We start from the raw sequence: 24,225 nt of genomic DNA, 5'->3' as shown, positions 1-24,225 counted from the left end.
CTGCCTATGGTTCCTAATTTGGGAAATTATCCTATTATCATGACTTTCTTGTAGAAAGCAAGAAGAATAGGGGCTAACAGATTTATATATTTATAATAAAATTAAAATGTAAAATTACAGGACCCTGGTGCTTTGTTTGTTTTTGCATTATTCTTAACTGCTTCAATTATTTCTTCATTAGTGATACGTTTTTCTAATTCTTTCTTACCATCGTTGGTAAGAATCTCATTCGGTAAAGCATTTTATTGAGTTTCAAAAAGTATTTTTGTATTTCTTTACATATTGTTTTAGGGTTGTTTATTAACTGTCCGTTATCATTTAGTAGTGCTATATTTTTAATTTTGTCTTCGTTTCTCACTTGGAGTATGGTCTGAAGAAATGAATTTGATAAGGGATTGATATTATCCATTTTAAGCTAGACTCTGTACAATCAATCCTTTACTCTGAATAACATATCTAATTTGGTTCTTTTTTCATGTAAGGAATCTTGGTATTTGGCAATAATTACTAATTCATCTATATCTCTAGCACATTTATTGGAGTTGCATCTGCTTCTTGACAACTTTTCTTAATTATTTTGAGCATCATTTGGCATGCAGAAAAAAACACATCAGCGACATATAACATATAAATCCATATAGTGAGAGATTTGAATGTTCAAAACTTTGTACGTTTTAAGATACCTTTCTCAAATCCTTTAAAAAATAATAAATCTATCCTTAAAGATATAACCCGCGAGTTTCGGTTCAACGAGAAAAAAGTATGATTTAAGTATTCTTTTAGACTTACGGGGTCGTGAAATCCAAAAGAGCTCATTGTGGATATTAGGACTGTTGTTACATGTTTGTGAGAGTTTCATAGGCTATGATTGGAATCCCTAAATGTTTTCAACTTTATGTTGAAATCTTCTGCTATCCCACTTGGTATATTCGATATTATTCTTAGAAGTTTTCTTTTGTAAAATACTGGGGCATCGTAATTGGGCCCATATACACCAATTATGTCGATAGAACAGCCTCAATTTTTGCACTCTGTTTCTATTAGATTTCTTTCAATACATCTAAAAACTATCCTTGAGTTAAGGAATTTCTTTAACGATAATGCTACTGCTTTTTTTGGGTTGATAAGATAACTGGCATAGGAAGAAGACACTATGTAGCAATCTGGAACAAAAAAGTGTTTTTCCATATTGCATTTTGTTTCACTTAAGACTGCTACGTCTGCGAAATTTCAATATTTTAATTTTCTAAATAAATCGTATACCAATTATTATTAATCTTTTAAGTACTAATAGACTCATGACAAATAATATATGTTATAATATTAAAATCCTAAATCTTATTTTATTTTATGCATTTTTAGAAATCCACAAGAAATTATAACCTTGTCCCTTTCAAAACGGAACATAAGTATATTATACCTTATTGCTTCGTGAATTTATGGAACAGAATAGATTTTGAAATAGCCATGACGTATTAAGTGCGACGATGAAATCAACATTTGTCAAAAAATACATTGTTCTTTTTTTGTGTAAGCGAGGTAACGCCGTGCTTTATGAAAGAGGCGACAAGCATATCAATGAATAAATATTATTACCTTTCTATGGTACGCGTGATATTGAATTTTTATATATAAAATTTAAATTTATATTATTTTTATTCCACAATATCTCTTTCATTGTCCTTTTTTTCTATTTTTTGTCATGTCACATATTTTCTTAGACTATTTTTAAGTTCAGCTACTTACAAATATTTTCTTTAAATAAAACAATGTAAAAATAAAATTAAAATATTTTATTAATATATATTAACATATTTGGACATTTACAATACGAATTAAAAAGTATATTAGTAAAAATAAACAGGTAATTTATTATTTTGGCTTTTTGTATATCTAAATAATACATATATATTTATGTATATAATTTGTTATTAATATAAAAATGATATAGTAATATAATTTATGTATGTACTTTTAATATAAAAGTTATTTTTCACAGCAATAACTAAAAAAATGTCAGGGATATTTTTATAAATAAAACAATATGAAGAATAAATCTGAGTGGGTAACAATGATTTCACTGTATAAAATAGAAACTCAGTCCCACAAACAGTAATAGAACTAGGAAAATGGAGTTATGTGTAATCCTTGAGGAGAAGGAGGATGATACGGCTCGAGTTTTCGTAGCTTCGATGGAAGTCGGGACTGAAGAACCAGATGTTCCTGCAGAGGATGTTATACTCGTCTCTCTTTGCATGGCAGCAGGTTTTTCAACTAGAGTATAAATATAGAGAAAGTTTTAGTTAATTATTCATGAATAAATAAATGCTACTTAAAAGTATGAAAAACTACTCTTGACCTCTCTTGATAAAAATAATTTGTATATTAAAGGAACCCATATTTATTATAATTTGAGGTTAAAGTGTCGTAGTATTTATCATTCTTATTTTTCTTTAATATATATCATTATTAATACCTACCTATTGTTCGTGGCACCTTATTTTAAGACAAATATATATAAGCCACAATAAATATGTAGGAATTTACGGTAATATTCTTAATATTATTAGGAGTGTTAAATAGTTTTTAGTAAAAGGAAGTAAAACACTATTTATTACAGGGTGTCCACGATAAATGGGAACTACTTTAAACTTCATCCAAATCCATAATGTGGATATTCAGGGTTAAATCATAATAATATAAAAGGTTGCGTGAACAATACACTATAACTTCCACCACAATTGTTTTGACAACAAACAATAGTCATCATGGAACAAGCAAGGAGAGACGCCAACCTCGAATTGACTCGCGCGGAACACAAGCCCTCTGCTATCTACGAGCTTCTTAACTACCCCAAGACCACGGTGTACAAGGTCTTTTCTGGGAGGTTGAGGGGAAGGTCTGCCGCAAGCCCCACAACATGAGAAGTGACCGCACTCCCCGCTTCCTTGAAGTCCATCAAGGCTTCGCCGGGGACTTCCTTGTCCAGGTTGGCCAAGAACCGTGGAGTGAGTAAGCAGCTGGTCTCCGAGGTTGTGAATGAGCACCTTGGGTACAAGTCATACCGAATGGCCAAACTACACATCCTCACGGCATCCATGAAGGCCACCAGGTTCACCAACGGTAAGCGTCTCCTCAATGCCATGGTTTTTTTTATTCACTTTTTTTCTTTTTTTTTATTCAATTAAAGTTTTTTTTTTTTTTTGAAAATAATTCTTTATTTGATTTAACAATTACCTAACAGGGATTATTACTAACAATTACAGTTATTAAAGTTGTGGTACATTTAATTTATAATAATATACAATATTAAGGAATAATCTATTAATAGGAATGTTTTGAACAAGAAGGAGTGCAGTCCCTCCCTCCCCCCCACCCCCATCACCCCCAACAACATCAACCAGGGGTATAACATGGAATATAATAAATCTCTTATCAGGTTTGTCGTCAAATTAACAATTGCAAGTCAATTAAAATACACAATATAATAATTGAACATAACAAAAAAGCATTAAAAAGATAAATCCAAGACCTCTTCATGCTTTTGCAATCTCCATCTGGGTGGAAACAGCTTCTAGTATATTCATTAAATAGAGTAAATACTCTTCCAGCTTATGTGGAATAGACAAAAGTTTATTTTTAACATTATATAGTATCCCTTGGACTTTTCAAATAGTATATTCGATTTTCAGTTACTATTTTTTGTGAGTGTTTGTATTGATGATCTTACTAATAGTAAATCCAAAGTAATGAGTTTCTAGGCCGTACTTTTCAAGGATAATACAATTCACCATTTAAATAACGGGAGCCACTTTTAAGCAAAAACAAAAAACATGAAATGAGATATGGATGTTTTTTTTTACAAATGGAGCACTGTCTAGACTCAAAATTTTGTTATGACTTATTATTACATAGAAATTTTTTTTTTCTTTGTCTATAAATTTGGTTTTTTTTAAATTTAAGATTTGAATTATTTGAGTATTTTCACTTTTTCTATGTATGAGTCAAATTTTAAATATGAACAAATTTAAAATCCATATAAAACTTAAAATGAAATTGTATGGTCATTTTATACATATGCAGACCTTTTATTTACAATAGTCCAAATATAATAAAATGTAGATAAAAGTTGAGAAAAATTAACATATTGAGGGGTTTGTTAGAAAAAACCTTCCTTAGTTTATCAAAAATGCACAAAAAAATAAATATTTGTAGCGTAAATAAATAAAGTTTAATTTAAAAAATTGTATTTGGTTGTATAAGTTCTAGTTCAACGGCAATATTGATTTTTTTAAAGCAAAAATCTCTTGGGGATAAGTTGAAAAGTTTTTAAAAAGGCGTTATAATTAGTTAACTAATGACATATGGATGGAAGTATATTAAAATATAATTGGGTAAATAATTTATTCTTTTATATGTCATGGATTATTTCATTAACTTAATTGAATATAAATTAATATCGCAGTTAAAATGAAGTTTCTTCAACCAAATATTCTCTGGTGTATTAGATTTTAACTATTAAGCTTCAAATAAGTTTTTTTTAATAATTGAAAAACAGAGACGTTAATTCTTTTCATAACAAAATCTTCTAACATTTTGGTTTTAAATATCTAATTTCTATTTTCTTTTGATTGAGATATCACATTTAAAATATTAGCACTTTTTTAGAATCAGCATAAAAGATTATTAATATGTCTAATGTTAATTATTTTCGATTCTAAAGTTCTCTCAAATCTAGTAAGAATTTAAAAATACTTGAAATTTAAATCTGAAATATTTGAAACGAAAAAGATAATTATTGCTGTATTGCTGACGGATTACAGGTTTGATTCAACTTTTGAACAATAAAGAAATTTAAAATCTTCCAAATTATCAATGCAAATGGTTAATTTTAAATATGTGTAATATTTCATTGTGTTTTATTGAATCATGGGAAAAAATCATATGTAAGTGTGAAAATAAAATAAAATTCAAAGTTTTACTCGGGGAATAATGGAATAAAGGCAGGATTATTACCTCTTAAAAAAACTACTCATTTGTTAGCCTACCTGAGTATTTTCTTTCCAAAAATAAATAATTATTCTAGAGGATCATTAAGAGATGACCTTTAATAATTTTTTTATCGAAGAAAGATGATAAAATAGAGATATTTGGATCTGATTTACTTTGATTTTACAGTCAATAATTTTTGAATTTAGTGTTCTTTAATAAAAATATTTGAAAACGTAAATTAATCATTAAAAAGTCCAAAGGGTTAATGGTCTACCAATTTTTTAAACTTGGTCTATGACGTTTTTAAGAAAGTTATAGAGAATTAATAATTACTGCTGTAAAATTAGAAAATACATAAAAATAATATGTATACTAAGTCATGAGCACTAATAAGTCATGCCATAAGTGAGCTCAGTTAATAATCTCTGATTCTATTTATCAACAAAAATAGTTAGCATTTTGAAAAATGTATCAAGTGTCTTAACTTTAGACTTTCTATTAGGTTGCAAACACGTTTGATATCAGCAAATAATGGAATGAATTAACTAATTATTATTTTTTCCCTTATATTTGTTTCATACTTATAACTTTTTTTCCGTTATGTAAAGGTCGTTAATATTTTGGTAGGATATCAAGACATAAATTTTACATTTGCCTATAAAGGAAATTATTTACAAAAGAAAGCATTACATAGTGAAGAGCACTATAAATCATATATATGCTTCACATTAATAATAATACACTCTCTATAAACCATCATCTATAATTTAAAATATACACTCAAAATATTTATACTTGTGTTAATTTCAGTACTTTTTTCCTTGAAACAAATTCCGAATTATGTGACCACAGAATGGTTGACTAAAAGCCTGGATCTTCCTACAAATAACCTCTTGCAATTACAAGGTAAGCATACCCCCCCCCTTACAGCAGTGTCTTACAAAGTTGACCACGAACCCAAGGTTGTTGCCTGGTCTAGCATCGTTTCTGTTAGGGTCTTAGTTGTAGTTTTAGGGATTGTTTCTGAACTCTCCCAATAACTTTCTTGCAAATTTGAGGGACACCTCACCCTCTTACTAATCCCACAGAGGTTTTATATAGTGTAGAACATCTTTTTTTTTATGCACTGGACAGTTGGAACAGCGATACCATACTACATTGAAAGGAATTATAACCTTTTCTTTCAATGTGAACACAAACAAATGCAAGTCTCTGCTGAGCTCTTTCTTCTTGCCCCCTGTGGCCAAAAATTGAGTATGCCCTTAAATACTTTTCTACAATTAATATTATCCTTGGAAGATGTCCTTTTTTACAACTGTTTAGCATTTGGCGAACAGAATAGGTTTTTTGTCCTATCATGAAATAAATTTAAGACAAATATGAAAAAGTTTAGAGTATCGTTTTTGAGAAATATATGAATAATTTAGAACATATTTTTGGGTCATTTTTCAATAAAATATCAATGGAAGTAAGAGATTCTGTAATAGAGTACCATTGTTATTTAGTCATTTGTTAGTCACATATGACTAATAAATAATTATACTTTATTATTAGGTGCGTTAGTTTCATAACAAAAATTAACTAGGGTATTTATAATTATAAGGTCAAGCGTATGTTTAAATATATACGTATAACTTAAAATAAACACTTTTATTATTTTTAACTTTGTTAATAGACTTTAGAAGCGTTGACGCATAAAAATCCAATACTCTAACAAAATGTTAAAATATATATATTAGCATTATTATTAATTTAATAATAAGGATCGATTTTTTTTCAAATTTTTGCTTAAAGATAACAGTAAAAACGGAATTTAGTTTGTCAATCATTTTTATTAATCGAAGCTAATTAAGAAATGTAACTTTACTAATTGTTTCGGCAAAAAAGTTCAAAGAATAATATTTCCCAAAAGTATACACACGCATATGTAGGCTTAAGTAGGTGTATACACAATTGAAGAAGTTTAAAATTAGTTCGAATTTTCATTATATTCTGAACTGATACATTTATTAAATCAATTTCATTATTTTATTTATATTTTCTCAAAAAAATAAAATAAGTTTGATTATGTATTAAAGAAGATGTGTCAAAAAAGCAGAGTGTTTAATTGTTGGTTTCTTAGTTTTTATTCGCTCCGCATAATTAAAAGTAAGTCAACCTACTTTTCATTTGGTTAGTTAGTCCGTATGGGTTGCCTTTTGGGTTATAACTGACTGATTAATTAATTTTTTTACATTATCCCTTCCCTTGGATTACGTGATTACTCTTGGGGTGACCAGCTTCTTCTTGACTCTGAGCTATCTTTCCAGAAGAATATGGTTAATATGGCCAATCAATTTCTACTTTCAAAAGAACAGCCCAATGGATAAAATAACTCAGTAACTCCTGCACCTTATTAAAAACGTTATGTACACAAGCAAATGAAAAATCAAAGAAGAAAAATCAATAAACTTGAATAGATATAAAATACTTATGTGGGATACTTTTGTGTTACTCATTGAAAATAAGGAGGGATCACCTTTTAGACAAAATGATTTATGTCATATCGATGTTTATGATAATACTATTAAATTTAGTTTTAAAGAGTACGGGTACTAACCCTAGATTTTGTTTTGGACAGGCATGTTTTTACTCTTTGTAACCTATTGATGTTAAAAGAAGGTTAGATGAAGTACACTCTTATTATTTGAAAAATGGTTATATATGTAAATTTAAAAATGAAGCTATTTGATAAAATAATTTTAACAAGGAAAATAGATTTACTATATGGTTGAGTAAGACTTTTAAACGTAAGTATCAAATTAAAGAAGGTGAGTTGTTGAAACAATTTGACAAAGTAAATTCTCATTATCCCGAAAAAAATCTGTCAGACATAGTGGCAGCGGATAAATATCAGAGCTATAAAGACGTATGGAGGGATGTGAATAATGTCGTGGTAATTGTGGCCATCCCGAATATTGTTCCTCAGATTTTCCTTATTGATGGTTGTCTAGTTAAATTAAGATATAAATGAGATCAATTGCAGTGCCAAAACTCTTTTAGCCTTGTGCATAACTAAAATGCTCAAAAAGCGACTTATCAGATAAAATTACATTTAAGAATGGAGTTCAAGAGGATGATAAGTCTTTCAAAAGAGTAGCTTGATTGAAGAAAGTGCTGTAGAAGATAGTGATAATAACGCTATGCCAATTGAGGAAAAACACTACAAAATAATTTAACTCATCATAGATTCCTTTTAATGATTAATAATACCAAGACGGTGTACGAGGGTCGAAAACTCCTTCTTTTTTTTTCAATTTTTTAATAAAAAAGGTTTCAAGTGAAAATAATATTTATGTTTTATAATCTTCTCTTACTTTTTTTATTTTCCAAACAAGAAAATGCCCATAAATATAAGTCAAACTAAAAATAAAGATTTTCCCTATCCAAGGTGTTTGTGCTAATTTGAAAATGTATTTGAAAACCCCCATTCTAGCTTAAGAATTAGAAGAATATTTTCTTTCAATATTAAAGGATAGACTATTCCGACAAACACTTTTTACACATACTTTCTTTCAACCCTGACTTTATATAAATTATATCTTCTTTGTGTAATTGTTCAGGTTACTCGTGTCTGCCTCCTGAATTTTTAACTTTTTTTTTTGCTCTGGATCATCCAGAGGGGTATTAACATTTATTTTAAGAAAAATTGATAATCCTCTATTTCAAAAAAAGTACATTAGTTCAAAAGAGTGGCATAAATTTTTAATATACTTACAATTTTGATTGTTTTTAAATAATGCTTATGGTCCAATCAATAGTCGTTGCAGTTTTTTCAAGAAATTCTCAATAACCAAGGAAAAGATTCAACTCCATTTTTGTTAATCGGAGATCTCAACGTCAATCTTGAGACATCGAGATACTATGCAAAGAAACATATTCTGCAAAAGTTAATCGTAAAACTAGATTTGGTGGATACTATATGGGTTCAAAACTCTTAAAGTCCTTTTCATGGAGAAGGGGAGACCAGTTTTTAGGATTGATTTGACACTTGTATCTCCAAAACTGTTTTCTCATATTAGAAATGCATCTGAACTTACTGATTCAGCCTCATATCATAGAATTATTTGGAATTACGTGTTGTAACCTATTGTAAAGGTTATAATAAACCAATATAGATATTGTAGGAATATAAATTTAAAGAACTTTTTCGTTATAGACTCGGGAGTAATTTTCATTGTTCTTACTCGGGTCTTAGAGCTGCTGCTGTTCTTAAGTTTTTCAAAATTCAAACGAGTAAGAAAACTGTGAAGAGATGTAGAAAAAAGCCACTGGAGTTAATACGTACAGGATATCAGATTTAGTTGAAGAAGATAGAAGGAATAAAATGGAAATTGAAAATAACTCCAGAGTGAGACTCAAAGAGCGAAACGAAAATAAGAGATGTGGAACTTCGAGGACAACTAAAATTATTCACACTAGTAAATTTTTATAAAGCCGGATGATAATTTGAGATGCTTCCATACGGATTTCCATAGATTTTTCCTCAACACTCGGAAGACGGAGGTATAATTTTCTTAAGAAGTCAAGATGTCATGTAGTTTCTACTTTTTCTACTATTATAATTTCTGATTACTTCAAGAAATATTTCAAATATAACAAGACAACTGGTACAGAGAGAATTGGATTGAAATTCTTTACCACCTTTAGATTTGAAATTACGCCTTATTTACTATGTATAGGAAGGGCAATGGAAAGACATGCTAAGCTACGTAGATCAGTTACAAACGGAAAGATTGTTTTAATTCATAAAAAAGGACATGGAACGGATATGAGTCATTGGCGATCAATAACATTTTTTAATGAATTATATCGAATTCTTTCTGGTATTATTTTTATATAAATGGAACCATTATTGAATTTGAAAATATCTGCCAATCAAAAAGGTTTTCATAAATATAGAAAAATAACTGATGTTTCAAGAAATAAACAATGCTCAATTGACTCAATGAATAGAAGAAATTTTGAATCATTTTCTAGTACATGGGCTGCAGTACAGAAGGTGGTTTGGGATGGTCACCCAAAGTATGACTCCAGTACGACAGTGGATATAATTATTAAAAATTATAGGAAAAACTATTATTTTAAAAACCTGATGGATCCAGTAAATTTAAAAAGATTGAAGCTCTTCCAAAATATATATTGTAAATATCCGTGAAATAACTGATAGCTTTGTTTTTAATTATGGTCTTTTTTTATTTCCTCTGTAAAGGTATTCGTGTTCTTATGGATTGCCAATGCCTTAGCACTTGAGAATAGAACATCTGTTGGCAGATGTAGATTAGGTAAATAAATTAAGCAAAAAATATTTTGATTTTAAAATCTTTTACTATTATAGCGAATGGTAAGAAGTTAATGCTAAAAGTTCAAATATCCTTAGGATTTATTTATTTCAATTCTCCCTTTAGGGACTTTGATAAGCTATTTAACTCTGTGGTTGATGATTTTAGTAATTGTCGGACTCTGTGGATACTGAGAGAGTTTGTTTTGCTCAATTTGAAGAGAGTTATAAAAACAGCAGTTTCTCCTATTCGACTGTTTGGATTATCGAGTAGAAAAGTTAATGCTCTAGAAAAGACCACAGAAATGGAGTATGCCATTTTAAATTCCAAAGCTCTTTTCACTGAGAAACTGACACATTTGAAATCTATAAGCCTGGGAGAATTAAGAGGAATTCTCACTGCTGTGCCTGCTTGCTATACTGCTTTTACGGTTGAACGTCCAGATGTATTAAGTTACTTTGGAAGTTTGCTGGAGATCTAAATTTCATCCTTTATTCTCAGCGAAGATTCTTGATGATTTTTTTTGAGATCATTTCCAATTTTTAAAAAAATCAAAGCTTTTAGTTCGAAATAAACGTTGACATGTTTTTTTTTTTTTCATTATTCTAGCGTTTTGTTGTTGATTTTATGGTTTCTTTTCGAACTTTCAAAAATTATTTCTTGGATTATTGATTAGTCATTGCTTTAAAAGTGTGTATTGGAGTGTACTGATGTATTTTGATATTATTTTTTTGGAGGAAAGTAGTTTTAAATTAAATATTTATTTATATTTGTATTATACAACTTTACAAGATGAATACGTAAAAAACAATTTATTTACCATAAACAATGATAACCAATATTTATCTTAATTTTACAGATTTTAAGCCTTTTAAGTAAAACGAATCAATCCCCCAATCAACCATAATTAAATTTTTAAGAGTGTTATGATTTTTTTTATAATTCAACAATACTATTCTGAATATGTCCCTCTGATTTAAAAATATTTAAATTTTCAGACTTTGAATATTATTAGTTGTATTAGTAAATGTTTCATTAAATTTGGAAAAATATTATATGAATTAAGCTAACTGATAATTTTTTTAATGTGAGTGAACATCATTTTTATAACACGTTTAGTGAACTGCGTAAAAACGAAGCTTCAAAAGTAAAAACTTATTTAACAATATGTTCAACAGTTCTAGTGTTATAATAATTACCTCATTTCAATTTTGTATTATTTTTATAGGTATTCCTTTCATTTTCCAATCTTAAATATAAATTAAAATTCTAAAAATCTTTGTATGAATATAAGAATTCGATAAAAATTTAGATTTACAATATGATTGTAGGGTTTCAACAAGATTTAATTTTCTATTCTTAAAGTAAACACATTGAAATTTTATTTTTGATAACAATTTCCATGATTACTTTATGCAAACCTGGGGCAATCAGATTAATATATATAATAGTGATTTTGTGTATATCATATAAATTATATCTCCAATATTACTTTTTGTGACAACTATTGTATTTCTGAGTCTTACCATTGAAAAAATAAGAATGATCCAAGAAATCAATAAATATAACAAACAAACGACTTGTAAGTAAAACTGTTAACTAAATTAATTTACTCTGGATTAAAATTTATAAATATATATTAAGCAAGGCATTATCAAAATAAATAAATAACTGCATATAATATGATTCAATGAGTCTGTATCATACCTAAAAACATTGGTGATAGAATGTAAATTTAATTGAAAAAAAAGTATTTTTATTAATCTTAGGGTTTATAATATCGCAGTTTATAAATAATCAGCTGTTATCAATAAAATTTTGATCTCAAATATTTAAAATGTGTCTATTTTCAATTTTTAACCTAGATTGGATATTTAGTTTTAAGCATATTTTTTTTAATCCACAAACAAGAACAATGATCATGCTTTTATTGCTTGTTGAGTACTAAAAAAATTCAAACTGAAATTTTCTAATTGTATAAATTTCATCTAAATTTGGAGGAAATCTGATATGATGGGTGTCAAATTTTAGTTTTTTATCCCCCTTCGAATTGTTAATGTATGCTTAGTTTTGAGGCATAATTATTTTATAAAAACACGATACCTTGAATGACATGAAGACTGACTGAAGATGGATCTAAATGCGCTGGTCTACATGTGTAAATTCCCTCGTAAGTTTTATCAGAATTAAAAACAGTTATTGTGGATACAGCAGACCCGTCACCAATTATACGTTTTGTATCTATTTTAATATTCAAACCATTCATAATTCGCCGTCCCTCATGGTACCAGAAAACGTAGGCTGGCTCTTCTAAACAATTTGATATGAGGCATGTTAGCGTGACAGAGGATCCTGACTTCACATGCACTTCTTCATCGCCAAGTATCTTAACAGACGGAACTAAAGAATATAAATAACAATTATATATAAGATATCGAGTCATTTGACATAGTATGATCAAAATACCCCCAAAATATAAAATAAATATTTATGAAACAACTGTTTTTTCTCAGAAACAAATTTTTAAATGCATAAATAATCGGATAAATTAATTTTTATTTCCCCAAATATATTCCAAAAAGTCCTAAATTTTTTTTTCTGCATTACCAAAAATAACCACACCATAAATTCAAGAAAGTTTTTATTCATCATAATGTAAGAAAATCTTACAATGAATTATATTATAAAAAAACTAAAAACAATTAATGATTGTATATACTAAAAAGGATAAAAGATAATGAAGGACTAAGTATATATATATATGCTGAATTTTTTTTTAATCAAGTTTTAGTTGTACCTAAGATTAGAACAGAATCAAAATAATGCATGAATACAATTTTTTTAATTTTTGTATGTAGGTGGATGTAAATTACCAGAGATATATATTACTTATTTTAATATACGATCTAACACTGAAAATGGTTATGTTTCTATTAGTTAATAAATTTACAAGTATCTTTGTATAATTATGTGCTAAAAAAAAAAGTTTGCAAGAAATTAAGGACCTCTTCCAATACTGATTTAATTCCCCTCGACTTCAGTGTGTGGAGTATCTTAGAGAGTAAGATTGGGAAGACATCACACATAAATGTGCAGGAGCTTAAGGCAAGAAGCAATGTACCAACATGTCATTCGATTATATTGTGGCAACATGTGCCAAGTTTTGACCTCTTGTGAAGATTGTGATAGAGGTTCTTTGCGGCATATTGTATAATATTTGCTAAAATTGATTCCTAAAAGTTTTTTTATATATTTTTTTTTTCAATATATTTTTCGAACAAAATGTTATTAAGGTTTTAGTTTTTTTTATTTGATCATAGAAAGTTTTCCTGTCGCACTCTGTATATATTTGAGACACCTAACAATATATTATTTTATTTGATAACCTATAAACAGCTTTGAGATTAAGACAAAGAACACTTATCCTACACTGTATCTAGTAAGGAAGTATGTTAACCTTAATTCTACACTGATTTTTAGCAAAAATTTACACTTATTACCAGTTGTGTATAAAATATGTCCTAGGATGTGGAAGGTAATTTTTCTAATTTATAACTTGAACGAGCTTTTTTATTTTCAAATGCTGTTACGATTACTATTGAATTTTTAAAATAACATCTAAGTATTTACTAATATTTAGTGTGTCTACTCATGAATGGTAATAAGTAGCAATGTAAGTTTACTTGGAAGTTATAATGGCAGGTCCTTGTTGGGCTAAGAGTAGAGTTAGACATTTTATAAGTATTTGTTCCACTTTTGTTCATGTATCAAAGTATCAACCTCTTTTTTTAGCAATAATACTTCAGGAAGAATTGATTGCAAAAATAATGTGCAATAAATGAAACATATACTATTTCTTATTTAGAGTCAATAACACTTTTTCTCCCAACATGAATGAATAAAATAAGGTTACATATATATTGGATAAATTTAGGCTCCATCCATTCATACATAAATCCTAATAAATTTAATACATTTAAATTTGGCAACATATAGTTAAAGAAAAAATGATATTTTGAAATACTAAATTTTATTAAACTGACGTGATTTGAAGCCTTCATAAATAACAACGTAAGATACTAATATTGATTATTAAATCTTTAGGATGTAATGATTTTTCATGTACAAGTGATGTTCTTTTATGGATTTGACTGCAATTTGATATAGTGAAGTTTTAATTGAATAAAGAGGGTCAAAGTTTTGATCCTTATTTTCAAAAATATATTTAATATAATTTTATTTATGACATTCCCTTTAAATTAATATTATGTTACCAATAAATGAGATAATCGAAATATCATAAACTACCTTCGTTATCCAAATCATTACATTTTATGCATGCAAAAAATATACTTCTATATATGATTATAAAAACATATATATATCGATTCCTATATATGCTTAAATTCTAACATACTAATTTCAAATCAAACATAAGAAATGACTAATGTAAAAGGCAAATAGTGGCATATTTACTAAATATTTGTCAATTTGGGGAACTAAAGTCAATACAAAATTATGAGTTACAGTCGCAAAGTCTAAATATATTGATTTTTACAACGATGATGTATAATTCGAAAGAATTGCAGCTTTAAAAGGTTATGGGTTGAAAGGAGCTATTACTTTGCTATAAATTGACTAATGGACTATGAATAAAGAGTTAAAGAGAGAGGAATAGAGTTTTGCAATAGTAAATACAGTTGTAAAAAAATTGCGTATCTGTAAAGCAAATACGATCTTGGGGAGGAGCTCAACAAATTTTATATGAGCCCAAAAAATAATGAATCATTTGAAATTTAACTTGATGCAACTTTTGAATTTTTCAATATAAAAACAAAACCTTTTGAATAATTATGGATGTGTAATAAATCAAACCAATGAAACACATCTGAAAAGTTATTAAAAAGTTAAAAAAAAGTTATTTATAATATTTTTTTGTGATAAAAAATACCATCTTCTGATCTTAGTCTTAGTTTTTTAATGTTTCAATCGTGGTGACCTAGGACTTTTTTGAAATTTTAACCATTTGAAGATAGAATACTTAAAAAAATGCAAATAAGTTATTCATTGAATTCGGAGTATTGATCGTTTTTTTTCTTTTTTTTTTAAATTAATATTCCATTTGTATATTTATAACATTAATATATATATTTCCTCAAACTTACAAGAATTTATTTTTATATTCATTAACTATTCTAATTCTTCTTCTATTCTTTAAAAGAGCACATCTAAATATATTAGTAACTACTTTTTCATGTGGTCATGATTGACGGAGATAAATAATGATAATTTGTTAAAAAGTTATAAGCAGTGATGTAAATCGTTTGTATTTTTAGCTGTTGTTACTGTTATTAAATTCATGTGTAGTGAACTTCCTTTCCTCAATAGACTCAATTATATTCAATTCCTGATTTAATATTCATGTTGTCTCATAAAACATTGAGAGTAACCTTGAGGATTTCTTGTAAAGTTATAATTGTAAGTCCAAGCTGGACTCAAAATAGAATCGGGTATCAACATTGTAGTAATTTTTGCCAATTGCCTTCTTTCTTTTTTTTTTTCTCTATTCATTTCTTTGTCAGAACTCATTGTAGCTGATTTCCTTCAAAAAATACTTCATGTTGTACGGGTTACCATGTTGATATTTGTTTTTATTTATTTACATGCCCTATTTACACAGTATTTTTAGCACTATGGATTATACAATGTTCTGACAGAAAGTAATAATATAATAAACGGGGAAAAAAGAATGGTAACCCTTAAAATTTGAAAAATATTTGAGAGGAGATCAGTTTAGTTGTCATGACGGTTATTTTTTAAAATTAGTTGTAAGCAGCCGTGAGAGGAAATAAATAATCACAAATCCCACTCCGAATATCGTAAAACAAATAGGTTGGAATAACTCCAATGTCTATACTTAACTCTACTCTGAGCACAACAAGGACTCTCGAAGCAAACCGTCATTGCTACTCTTTATCATTCATGAGCCGACAAACTAAATGTTTTTTTACACTTAGATATTATTTTGACAACTTTAATAATAATTATAACAGTATTTGGAAATAAAAAAGCTCGTTCAAATTACAAATTAGAAAAAGGAGCTCCCACATTCTAGGACATATTTTATACAGAACTGATAATAAATGTAAATCTTTGTGGAACTCAGTGTAGAAAATTAAGGGTTAAGATATTTCCTTACTAGGTACAGTGTAGGATAGGTGTTCTTCGTCTTCATCTCAAAGCTGTTTGTAGGTTATCAAATAAATCAATATATTGGTAGGTGTCTCAAACATATTCATAGTACGACAAGAAAAGAAATTCGAAAAGTATAATGAAAAAAATATATTAAAAAGACTTTAAAGAATCAATTTTGGCAAATATTACTCAAAATACCGCCAACAGCCTCTATTAATGTCTCCACACGAGGTCGGAACTTGACACATGTTGCCACAATATAATCGGCGAACTTGTTAGTACATTGTTTCTTTATGCTAGCCTTGAGCTATTGCACATTTATGTGTAATGTCTTCCCAGCCTTAATCTCTAAGAAACACAAAACACTGAAGTCGAGGTGAATTATAACATGACTACAGAGGGCCAGATGTTCTTGTCCCGGAAGTAGCAAAGTACCCTTTACATAAGTTGTTTTTTTGTATACAAAGCGGTATGTCTGAGTTGCACCGTTTTGGTCCACACATAGTTGTTAGTAGGATAGTTAGCCTTCAGCCAAGATAGGATTGTTCACTTTGGGACGTTATTGTAGGGTCTTTCTATGTCAAATCCACGAGGGCATGTTCCCAAACCCTCTCAGATTATAATGACTTTTGGCATACATACTCTAATTCATGAGTAAATTAAGTGTGCCAGATGGCAGCTCATAATTTTGCGTAGTTTCTGAGATATAGATACTCGTCTCAGACCAAAGTTTTCAACATAACTTCAATGTCCTTTTACCTTACGCTTCTTTTTCTTGTGTTTTTCTTTATCCATAAAAGCGAACCTCTTGAAATTTGGTACTTAATTATTTTGAAGTGATAGGTTTCTCAAAGTAAGAAAAATTAAATTTCTTATGGCCTCAATTGTGATTTAAAACAAAATACGAAATATACTACCAAGTACTTGATCAACAATAAAAAATGCCAATCTTTTATGAATATTAAACTTTCGGAAATTGTTCTACATAAATAGAGGTATCACTGGGCGAAAAGTTGTGATGGATTGTTTTATCATAGCTCCCAGGGTGGGATCTCAAAATTAGGTTAATTTTCTCTGGAAATTTGGTCAAATTTACTTACGTTTTCATATCATAAACTTATTTTATGATTTATATATACTAAAATAAAAAAACTGAACTACTGTAATTCAAATTATTGATTAAAAGATAACAATTTAAAAAAAATGTACAAGTAGTATATAATATATCACTTGTTTATAAAGTTGTACATAACGTTAAAATAATTTGTTCATTCTTGTTTTAGATTGGGAACTAACGTCCATTTGATCATGCTACTGCTGTTATCACAAAAGTCAGGAACGACTCAAAATTATGTACTGAAATTTAGTACACTTAATCTAATCATAAATTTAAGCTTGCGTGACAAAAATCATGCAAATATGAGGGGGTTAGTTAACATTTTTTATTCATTTTTGTTGATTTAACATGAAATGACCGAGTAGGCATCAGTCCTGATTTTCTCATTGGGCTTGAAGAAAAATGTATTCATTTTCGTCCTGTCAGAGGCCATGACTCCAAAGCACATTGTTTGGACATGAACTTTTGTCTTGGTCGATTTTGCAAAATCTGCAAGGAGAACATCCACAACCTTTTGCCTGTTAGATTCCTGTCCACTCATTTTTTGTCCTATTTTGATTAAATTAAAAAATGCACATGAATAACATCAGATGTATCGGAACATTACTTCAAATGTCACCAGAATCCATAAATAGCGCAGAAAAATGTAGTCTTAATGATGTGGAAAATTTTCATGCCACATTCTGTATGTATCTCATTCAATTCACTCATATCAAAGAAAAATTATTTTAGCCAAAAATATGCGTTTTACGTAATGTTAATAAGCAATTAAGATTAAATGACTTTGTTTGACCGGACTCAATATCCCCAACTATAAGAAATGTTTAATTACATAATTTGTAGATGGCACGCAACTAAACTACAAATATTTCGTCAATTAAAAACAATAAACTTTATGCACCGGGTTTCATCTTTTCTTAATATATTTTAAACACGTACAAAATATAACAATACCTTTATGAAATAATTATTTTAATTTATTGTTTATTAATATTTAAATAGGGGAACAGGCCACCTAGCCCCGACCTTTAACCCCATGTCAATTATCCTGTCCCGTCTAACTACCCCCTGGGCCCTGTACACCCCACACATCCTTTTCTATTTTTATTATTGAGAAGTAGAGTTAGGAAATGATAGAGATATATTAATTAATGATAATCTTTATCACTAACATTTACATCATTAAGTTTTATAAAGTTTTCCTTGTTAAATTAAAAATTACGTTTCTATGGTAGTTAGAAGGTTGAATGTTTTGTTGTATAATTGCTATTTATTGTTATAGTGGGTGAAATGTTCGGGTAGATAGCCTGGGGGGGATGAAAGGTTGGAAGTAAAAGGAGGTAATTGATCGGGGGTTAAAGGACGGAGGGTAGTTGGTGGAGGGGTAAGAGCCCTACAGTCCTTAAGTGGATAGAGTAACAATGAATAAAACATATAAGTACATACTCAATATACAGAGAGCGTTGCTCCTTCATAGGATGTAAGAATTGGATAAAATGGGATGATAGTAGTTGATATGGCTAAAAGTTTTTATAAAGTTAAGAAGTTTATTTATGCATGTACTTTGTTTAGAGAGAAGGACAAAGTTATTGAATAAAAGGCCATCAGCTACTGAATTTGAACAAAACAAACAAATACCAGAAAAGTTATGATTGTTTCTTTTATTTTTATGATTAATTGACATTTCATCATTTATCCATGTCATATGTTTATATACATATATATATGAAGTATGAATATTTATTGAATATTATAACTTTTGTTTACTTTTATATTCAATAAATATTTATTTATAAACATATACTAAGAAAACAAAAAATGTTTTACATACATTACATTGAAATTGATTGAGTCAGGAGTCGCATATAACAAATATATTGATATCATAAACACATTCAAATTGATTATTATGATACTACATTCATTAAGTACATAATTTAGTTCACATCAAAAAATTCAATATCATTTCTTCTGGATCTGTATAAATAGTAAATGAATTATTTCAGTAAAGCAATTGGAGACGCTGCAAATTGCAATTCAAAATTGTAAATATTATCCTGCATATATAAAAAAAGATTCAAGATGATAAGTTATGAAAGGATATATAAGGACTTAAAAAAGTCTTATTTATACAATGAAGGCTTCAGATTATAGTTAATATTCATTATTATTTCAATCCATCCTACAAATTAATATATGAAGCCAATAATTAAGTGAATAAAGTCAATGAAATAAAGGGTAATTTATGTTTAAAATGTAAAATAATCAATTGGGAGATTCTCCCTAAATTATTTTTTGTTCAAAATTAGATTTTGTATAGAGACATCAATATATACAGATAATATATCGCAGCATACTACCATCACCTTCTTACATGTTAATAACTTTCTTAAATTAAACATAAATATAATGAATACATAAACAATGGAGAACAGTAATATTCACACACTTTTTTAAACTGGGTTTCAACGACAACATCTGAAAAAGTAACGGATGTTAAAAAAAAATCCTTATAAAATAGGCTTGCAGCTTTTTCTCTCATTTAAAAAACAAAATTCTAAAACAAACATTTGCCACGCATAATAAAATATTTTACATCTATTAGTATGCAGAGATAGAAGGCTTTAGCACATCCAATCAAAGAAATAATAGAAAATATTTCATATTATAAAAAATGATTAAAATAATTAATTTTATTTATATTAGTATTTTTGTTTGCAATGACACTTTGTCGAAAGCCACGTTACTGAATGCATTTTTGCCAAACGATCAATTCTCCACAAGATGAATAAATAAATTTTATGATGATTTAAACTACAATACCACGTAATATTTATACTACTCAAATTTAAAAGGTTAAATGATGGTTGATTTGCCCCTATTAAATAATATATAATATTAATTAATAACACTGTTATTTTTAAATATGATTTCTGTAAAGAGGCAGACATTCAAGGACATTTAGGGAGCAGATCCTCACAAAATCAAATCCTAATAGCCTCGTGTAGTTTAGTGGAGATTTCGTTACCATGGAGTTTTTCCCACTCATACACACTTCTCTGAACTTCTATGAACACCGATCCACAGATAGAGATACTAGTCTGTAGTGAGATTTAATTTGACCTTTTATAGGATCGATTGCATCATCTTTTCCTCTTTCTTTCGCTAATTTTCTTCCTAACTATGGCAACCAAATAATAGGATGGGTAAAAAAAAACTAATTCCGTATTTTTACATTATTTCAATGCTGTATAAGAAGTGTTACAATAATAAGACTTAAGCAAAGTATGCCCCTTTCTCTTTGATAAATCATTGCCAACAAGAATTCAACTTCATAATAACCTTTTCGTAAAAGCCCTTGTCCCTATTTGCAAAAAAAAAATTGACAACCAATATTCACCGGCTTTTATTGAGGCCAAAATTGTACCTCCATGTGCGTTGGTCAGAGAGAGGAACAGGTGGTATTTACTTGGTGCCAAATCTGAACTGTATGTTAAATGCATAATAACTTCCCGTTCAAGTATCTGGAGCCTGGCTCGTCATCAAAGATTTGTGCAATCTAGCATAGTCTTGTCTCTCCTATTTCCCAATAATAATTCTGTTCGCATAAAACGGTGGAGTTGATCAAATCACAGGGCAAAATTCAATGGAAAAAAAAAATGTATATGTAAGATCGATTTTTTAAAATAACTTTTATCCTTGATGTGTCCTTATCTATATTTAATTGTCAGTGATTGTTTTGGATTAGGTTCTTTAAAGGAAAATTGAACTTAATAATTACAGCCATCAAAAGGGATATGTGTAAAATTTCTAAATTAAGTCTTCTTGGAGCCATGAGCTTCTGAATAAAACATATCAATAGTTAACTATACAAACTTCCTTGAATATGTAAGAGGATGCTTTAATGTTGCGCCTATAGCAATGTTATTTACAAAAATCATGACAACTACCTGATAAATAAATAAATCGGAAAGAGAAAAATGTTGAAAGAAATGAAATAATTTATCAATTAATGAATACCTTTTTACTTTTATTCGCGGCAATTAATTCAATTTTTTACCAATAAAAATTTAACATTAATAATTATAATTACTTATTATTTGCATATCAATAATTATTAAATATATTTAATATTATGTTGGTGTTTTGTAAATGGCATTTACAAAAGTGGCTTTTAGGGAAAGGTTTTCGGTAAAGCGTTCGTGTACGATATTGAACGATGTTGTTTGGAAATTAAATATTTTTAATACTTTAATAAATAAGTCTGTATTAATTTTAACTGAAACTGATTCAGTTTTTCTTTCTTTTATAAAGGATTATTTTTCATGTATATCACGTCCATGTATTTATTTTATCTGGCAACTTATCTTCCAAAATAGGTACAAAATCTCTTGGTGGTTAGCCAATTCTTCCCAAATATGGAAATATTTATGTCATTCCTTAAGGGAATCGTTCACAGCTAAACTATTTGAATACAATCAATTCACATGTGTAACACTGATAAGTAGAAAATGAGTTAACAAGTCTACAGCTGGCGAACAACATCTACAACTTTATGAGATTCTTATATCTAAACATTAAAAAAAAATCTCTCAAACTATTTCTCATTATTAATCTCCGTCTTTCATGTGCACACACATTATTATTTTATACTTACATGGTTGCCGTGATAAATCCGGACAAAGTTCAAAAGTGTCTTTTTAAAATTGTAGACTAGATAGAGATGTAAGCAATAAAACAACAATTATTTGTTTTGCATTTATGTATTAATTTATTTAATGTCACTGCCCTCAGCGGCAATCACTTTCTCGATCCTGGCAATGAAGCTCTTGTAGGCATTCTCCATATCTGCAGACGAGATCTTCGCCCACTCCTTATTCATGGTTGTCTTCAGGCTGTCCACGCCGTTGTGATGCATTGAGCATACCTCTTCTCTAACTTTCCAAAGAAGAAGTAATCCAACGGATTGCAAACAGGAGAGTTAGAGGGTCAGTCTTGGGGGTCAAGAAACCACAAAAGTTGGTCCTGATGAACTTTTGACTTATCTTGGACGTGTGGCAGGGTGCAGAGTTATATTGCTACACGTAGGGCTCAGGGACGTTTGCCTGCCGACATGGAAACGCAGTAGACCTCATCACCCTTCCGCCTGGTTAATGTTGTTTGACTCAAGGATGGATCAGCGATCACAGTCCTCTTCAGACCTGCCAGAAACCTAAAAGTTATTTTACGATGACTTCTGGCACTATCTTTTCTCCTTTTCCTTATTTTTGAACCTTTGTAGATCTCGTGTTTATTTTGATAAAAAATCGAAAGAGTAATATACACAAGACTGCAACCTCTTAATTAAGACACTCTGACATTAACTCAGTACAAAAATACCAGTGGTATTATTAAATTGTGTCTGGATTTATCTAGGCAACCCTGTATAATAATGATAACAGATTAGGAAAATATGAAAGCCTGTTCAGAATGCCACCAAGAAAAAACTGATGCCACTATCTAGGTGATATTTTGTACACATCTGAGTATATATATAATATAATAAAGAAGAATCAAGAAGACAGAGATAATTGCAACTAATGTTACAACTGATTCCTTTGTAATAAACATAAATACAATGTTTTATTGACGTTCTTGAGAAAAAAATACAATCGCAATATAAACATTCTCATTATATCTTACAAAATAAAACAGTTAATGCTCAAGAAAATTTATTCATTAAAAACCAATAATTATGGATAAAATAAAAATGAACTCTGTGTTTTCCCTAAATTTATTGACTGTCACTAACAATCAAAATTAATATGTTTACATACATAGTTACATATAGTATATTAGAAAGTAAAGGGATACTATTGTAAATAGAATAAAATGAAAGTCTGATGAAAAAACACATATCAAATATCTAACTTTCTTTTATTTGCTCTAGGATAATATAATTCGGGGAGCTTGTATCATACAATTAAGGATTTATATTGTCAGAATCAGATAAATAAGACATCATTTAAAATTTAATATACCAAATACTGCATCTTCAAGAAATCAGTACATTTATAATAATGATAAACTCTAAGTTACTTTAAAATATGCTTCAATTTTAACACTTATAGTCCCATCACTTTTAATACAACAAATATTGCAAACAATAAAAAAAACTTACTGATCATGAACATATATTCCCGGTGATATTGCAAATAAATCATTAATATTGTCAAAATTATTATTTAGAATACAAGTGGTTTGTCAAACTATAGTCCCCTTTTGCTAATCTAACCACTATGATACCTATATTTAAAGTTGGTATCCTGGACATAAATTAAATTTGGACAATAACCAATTACAGGTTATTGTAATCCACGTAAATTGTTTCAAAATCTCAAGATTTGCTTAACATTATCAATATTACACCTGTAAAACCATAAAATGTGAGATTATATTTTATATGAAATAATATAAGTTATCATATTGCCCAAGCTTGTAGACCTTTATTCCTACGTTTTTTTTAAAGTGACACATTGATGTCATCTTTTTCCCTTAACTTATTTATTCGAATTGAAGTAGATGTTTGAAATATTAAAGGTCAAATAAATGATCTTAGTT

General features: G+C 28.7%; 1 protein-coding gene across 3 annotated transcripts in view; it reads right to left on the bottom strand.

The window, feature by feature from the left end:
• Window positions 1-1,778: 1,778 nt before the first annotated feature.
• LOC121116226 (cell adhesion molecule 3) overlaps window positions 1,779-24,225 on the bottom strand; it is a 291,744-nt gene continuing 269,297 nt past the window's right edge. For all 3 annotated transcript variants that reach the window (XM_071887512.1, XM_071887511.1, XM_071887513.1), the window contains 2 exons: window positions 12,417-12,713; window positions 1,779-2,274 (listed from right to left, as the gene is read on the bottom strand). In XM_071887512.1, the coding sequence (XP_071743613.1) occupies window positions 2,078-2,274; window positions 12,417-12,713 (494 nt within the window). In that variant the 3' untranslated portion in view covers window positions 1,779-2,077. The remainder of the gene's footprint in view (window positions 2,275-12,416; window positions 12,714-24,225) is intronic.

Source organism: Lepeophtheirus salmonis, chromosome 4 (genome assembly GCF_016086655.4).
Source record: "Lepeophtheirus salmonis chromosome 4, UVic_Lsal_1.4, whole genome shotgun sequence".
Classification (NCBI taxonomy): Eukaryota; Metazoa; Arthropoda; class Copepoda; order Siphonostomatoida; family Caligidae; genus Lepeophtheirus; species Lepeophtheirus salmonis.
The sequence above is the reverse complement of the archived record's forward strand: the minus strand, read 5'-3'. Positions and strand labels throughout refer to the sequence as shown.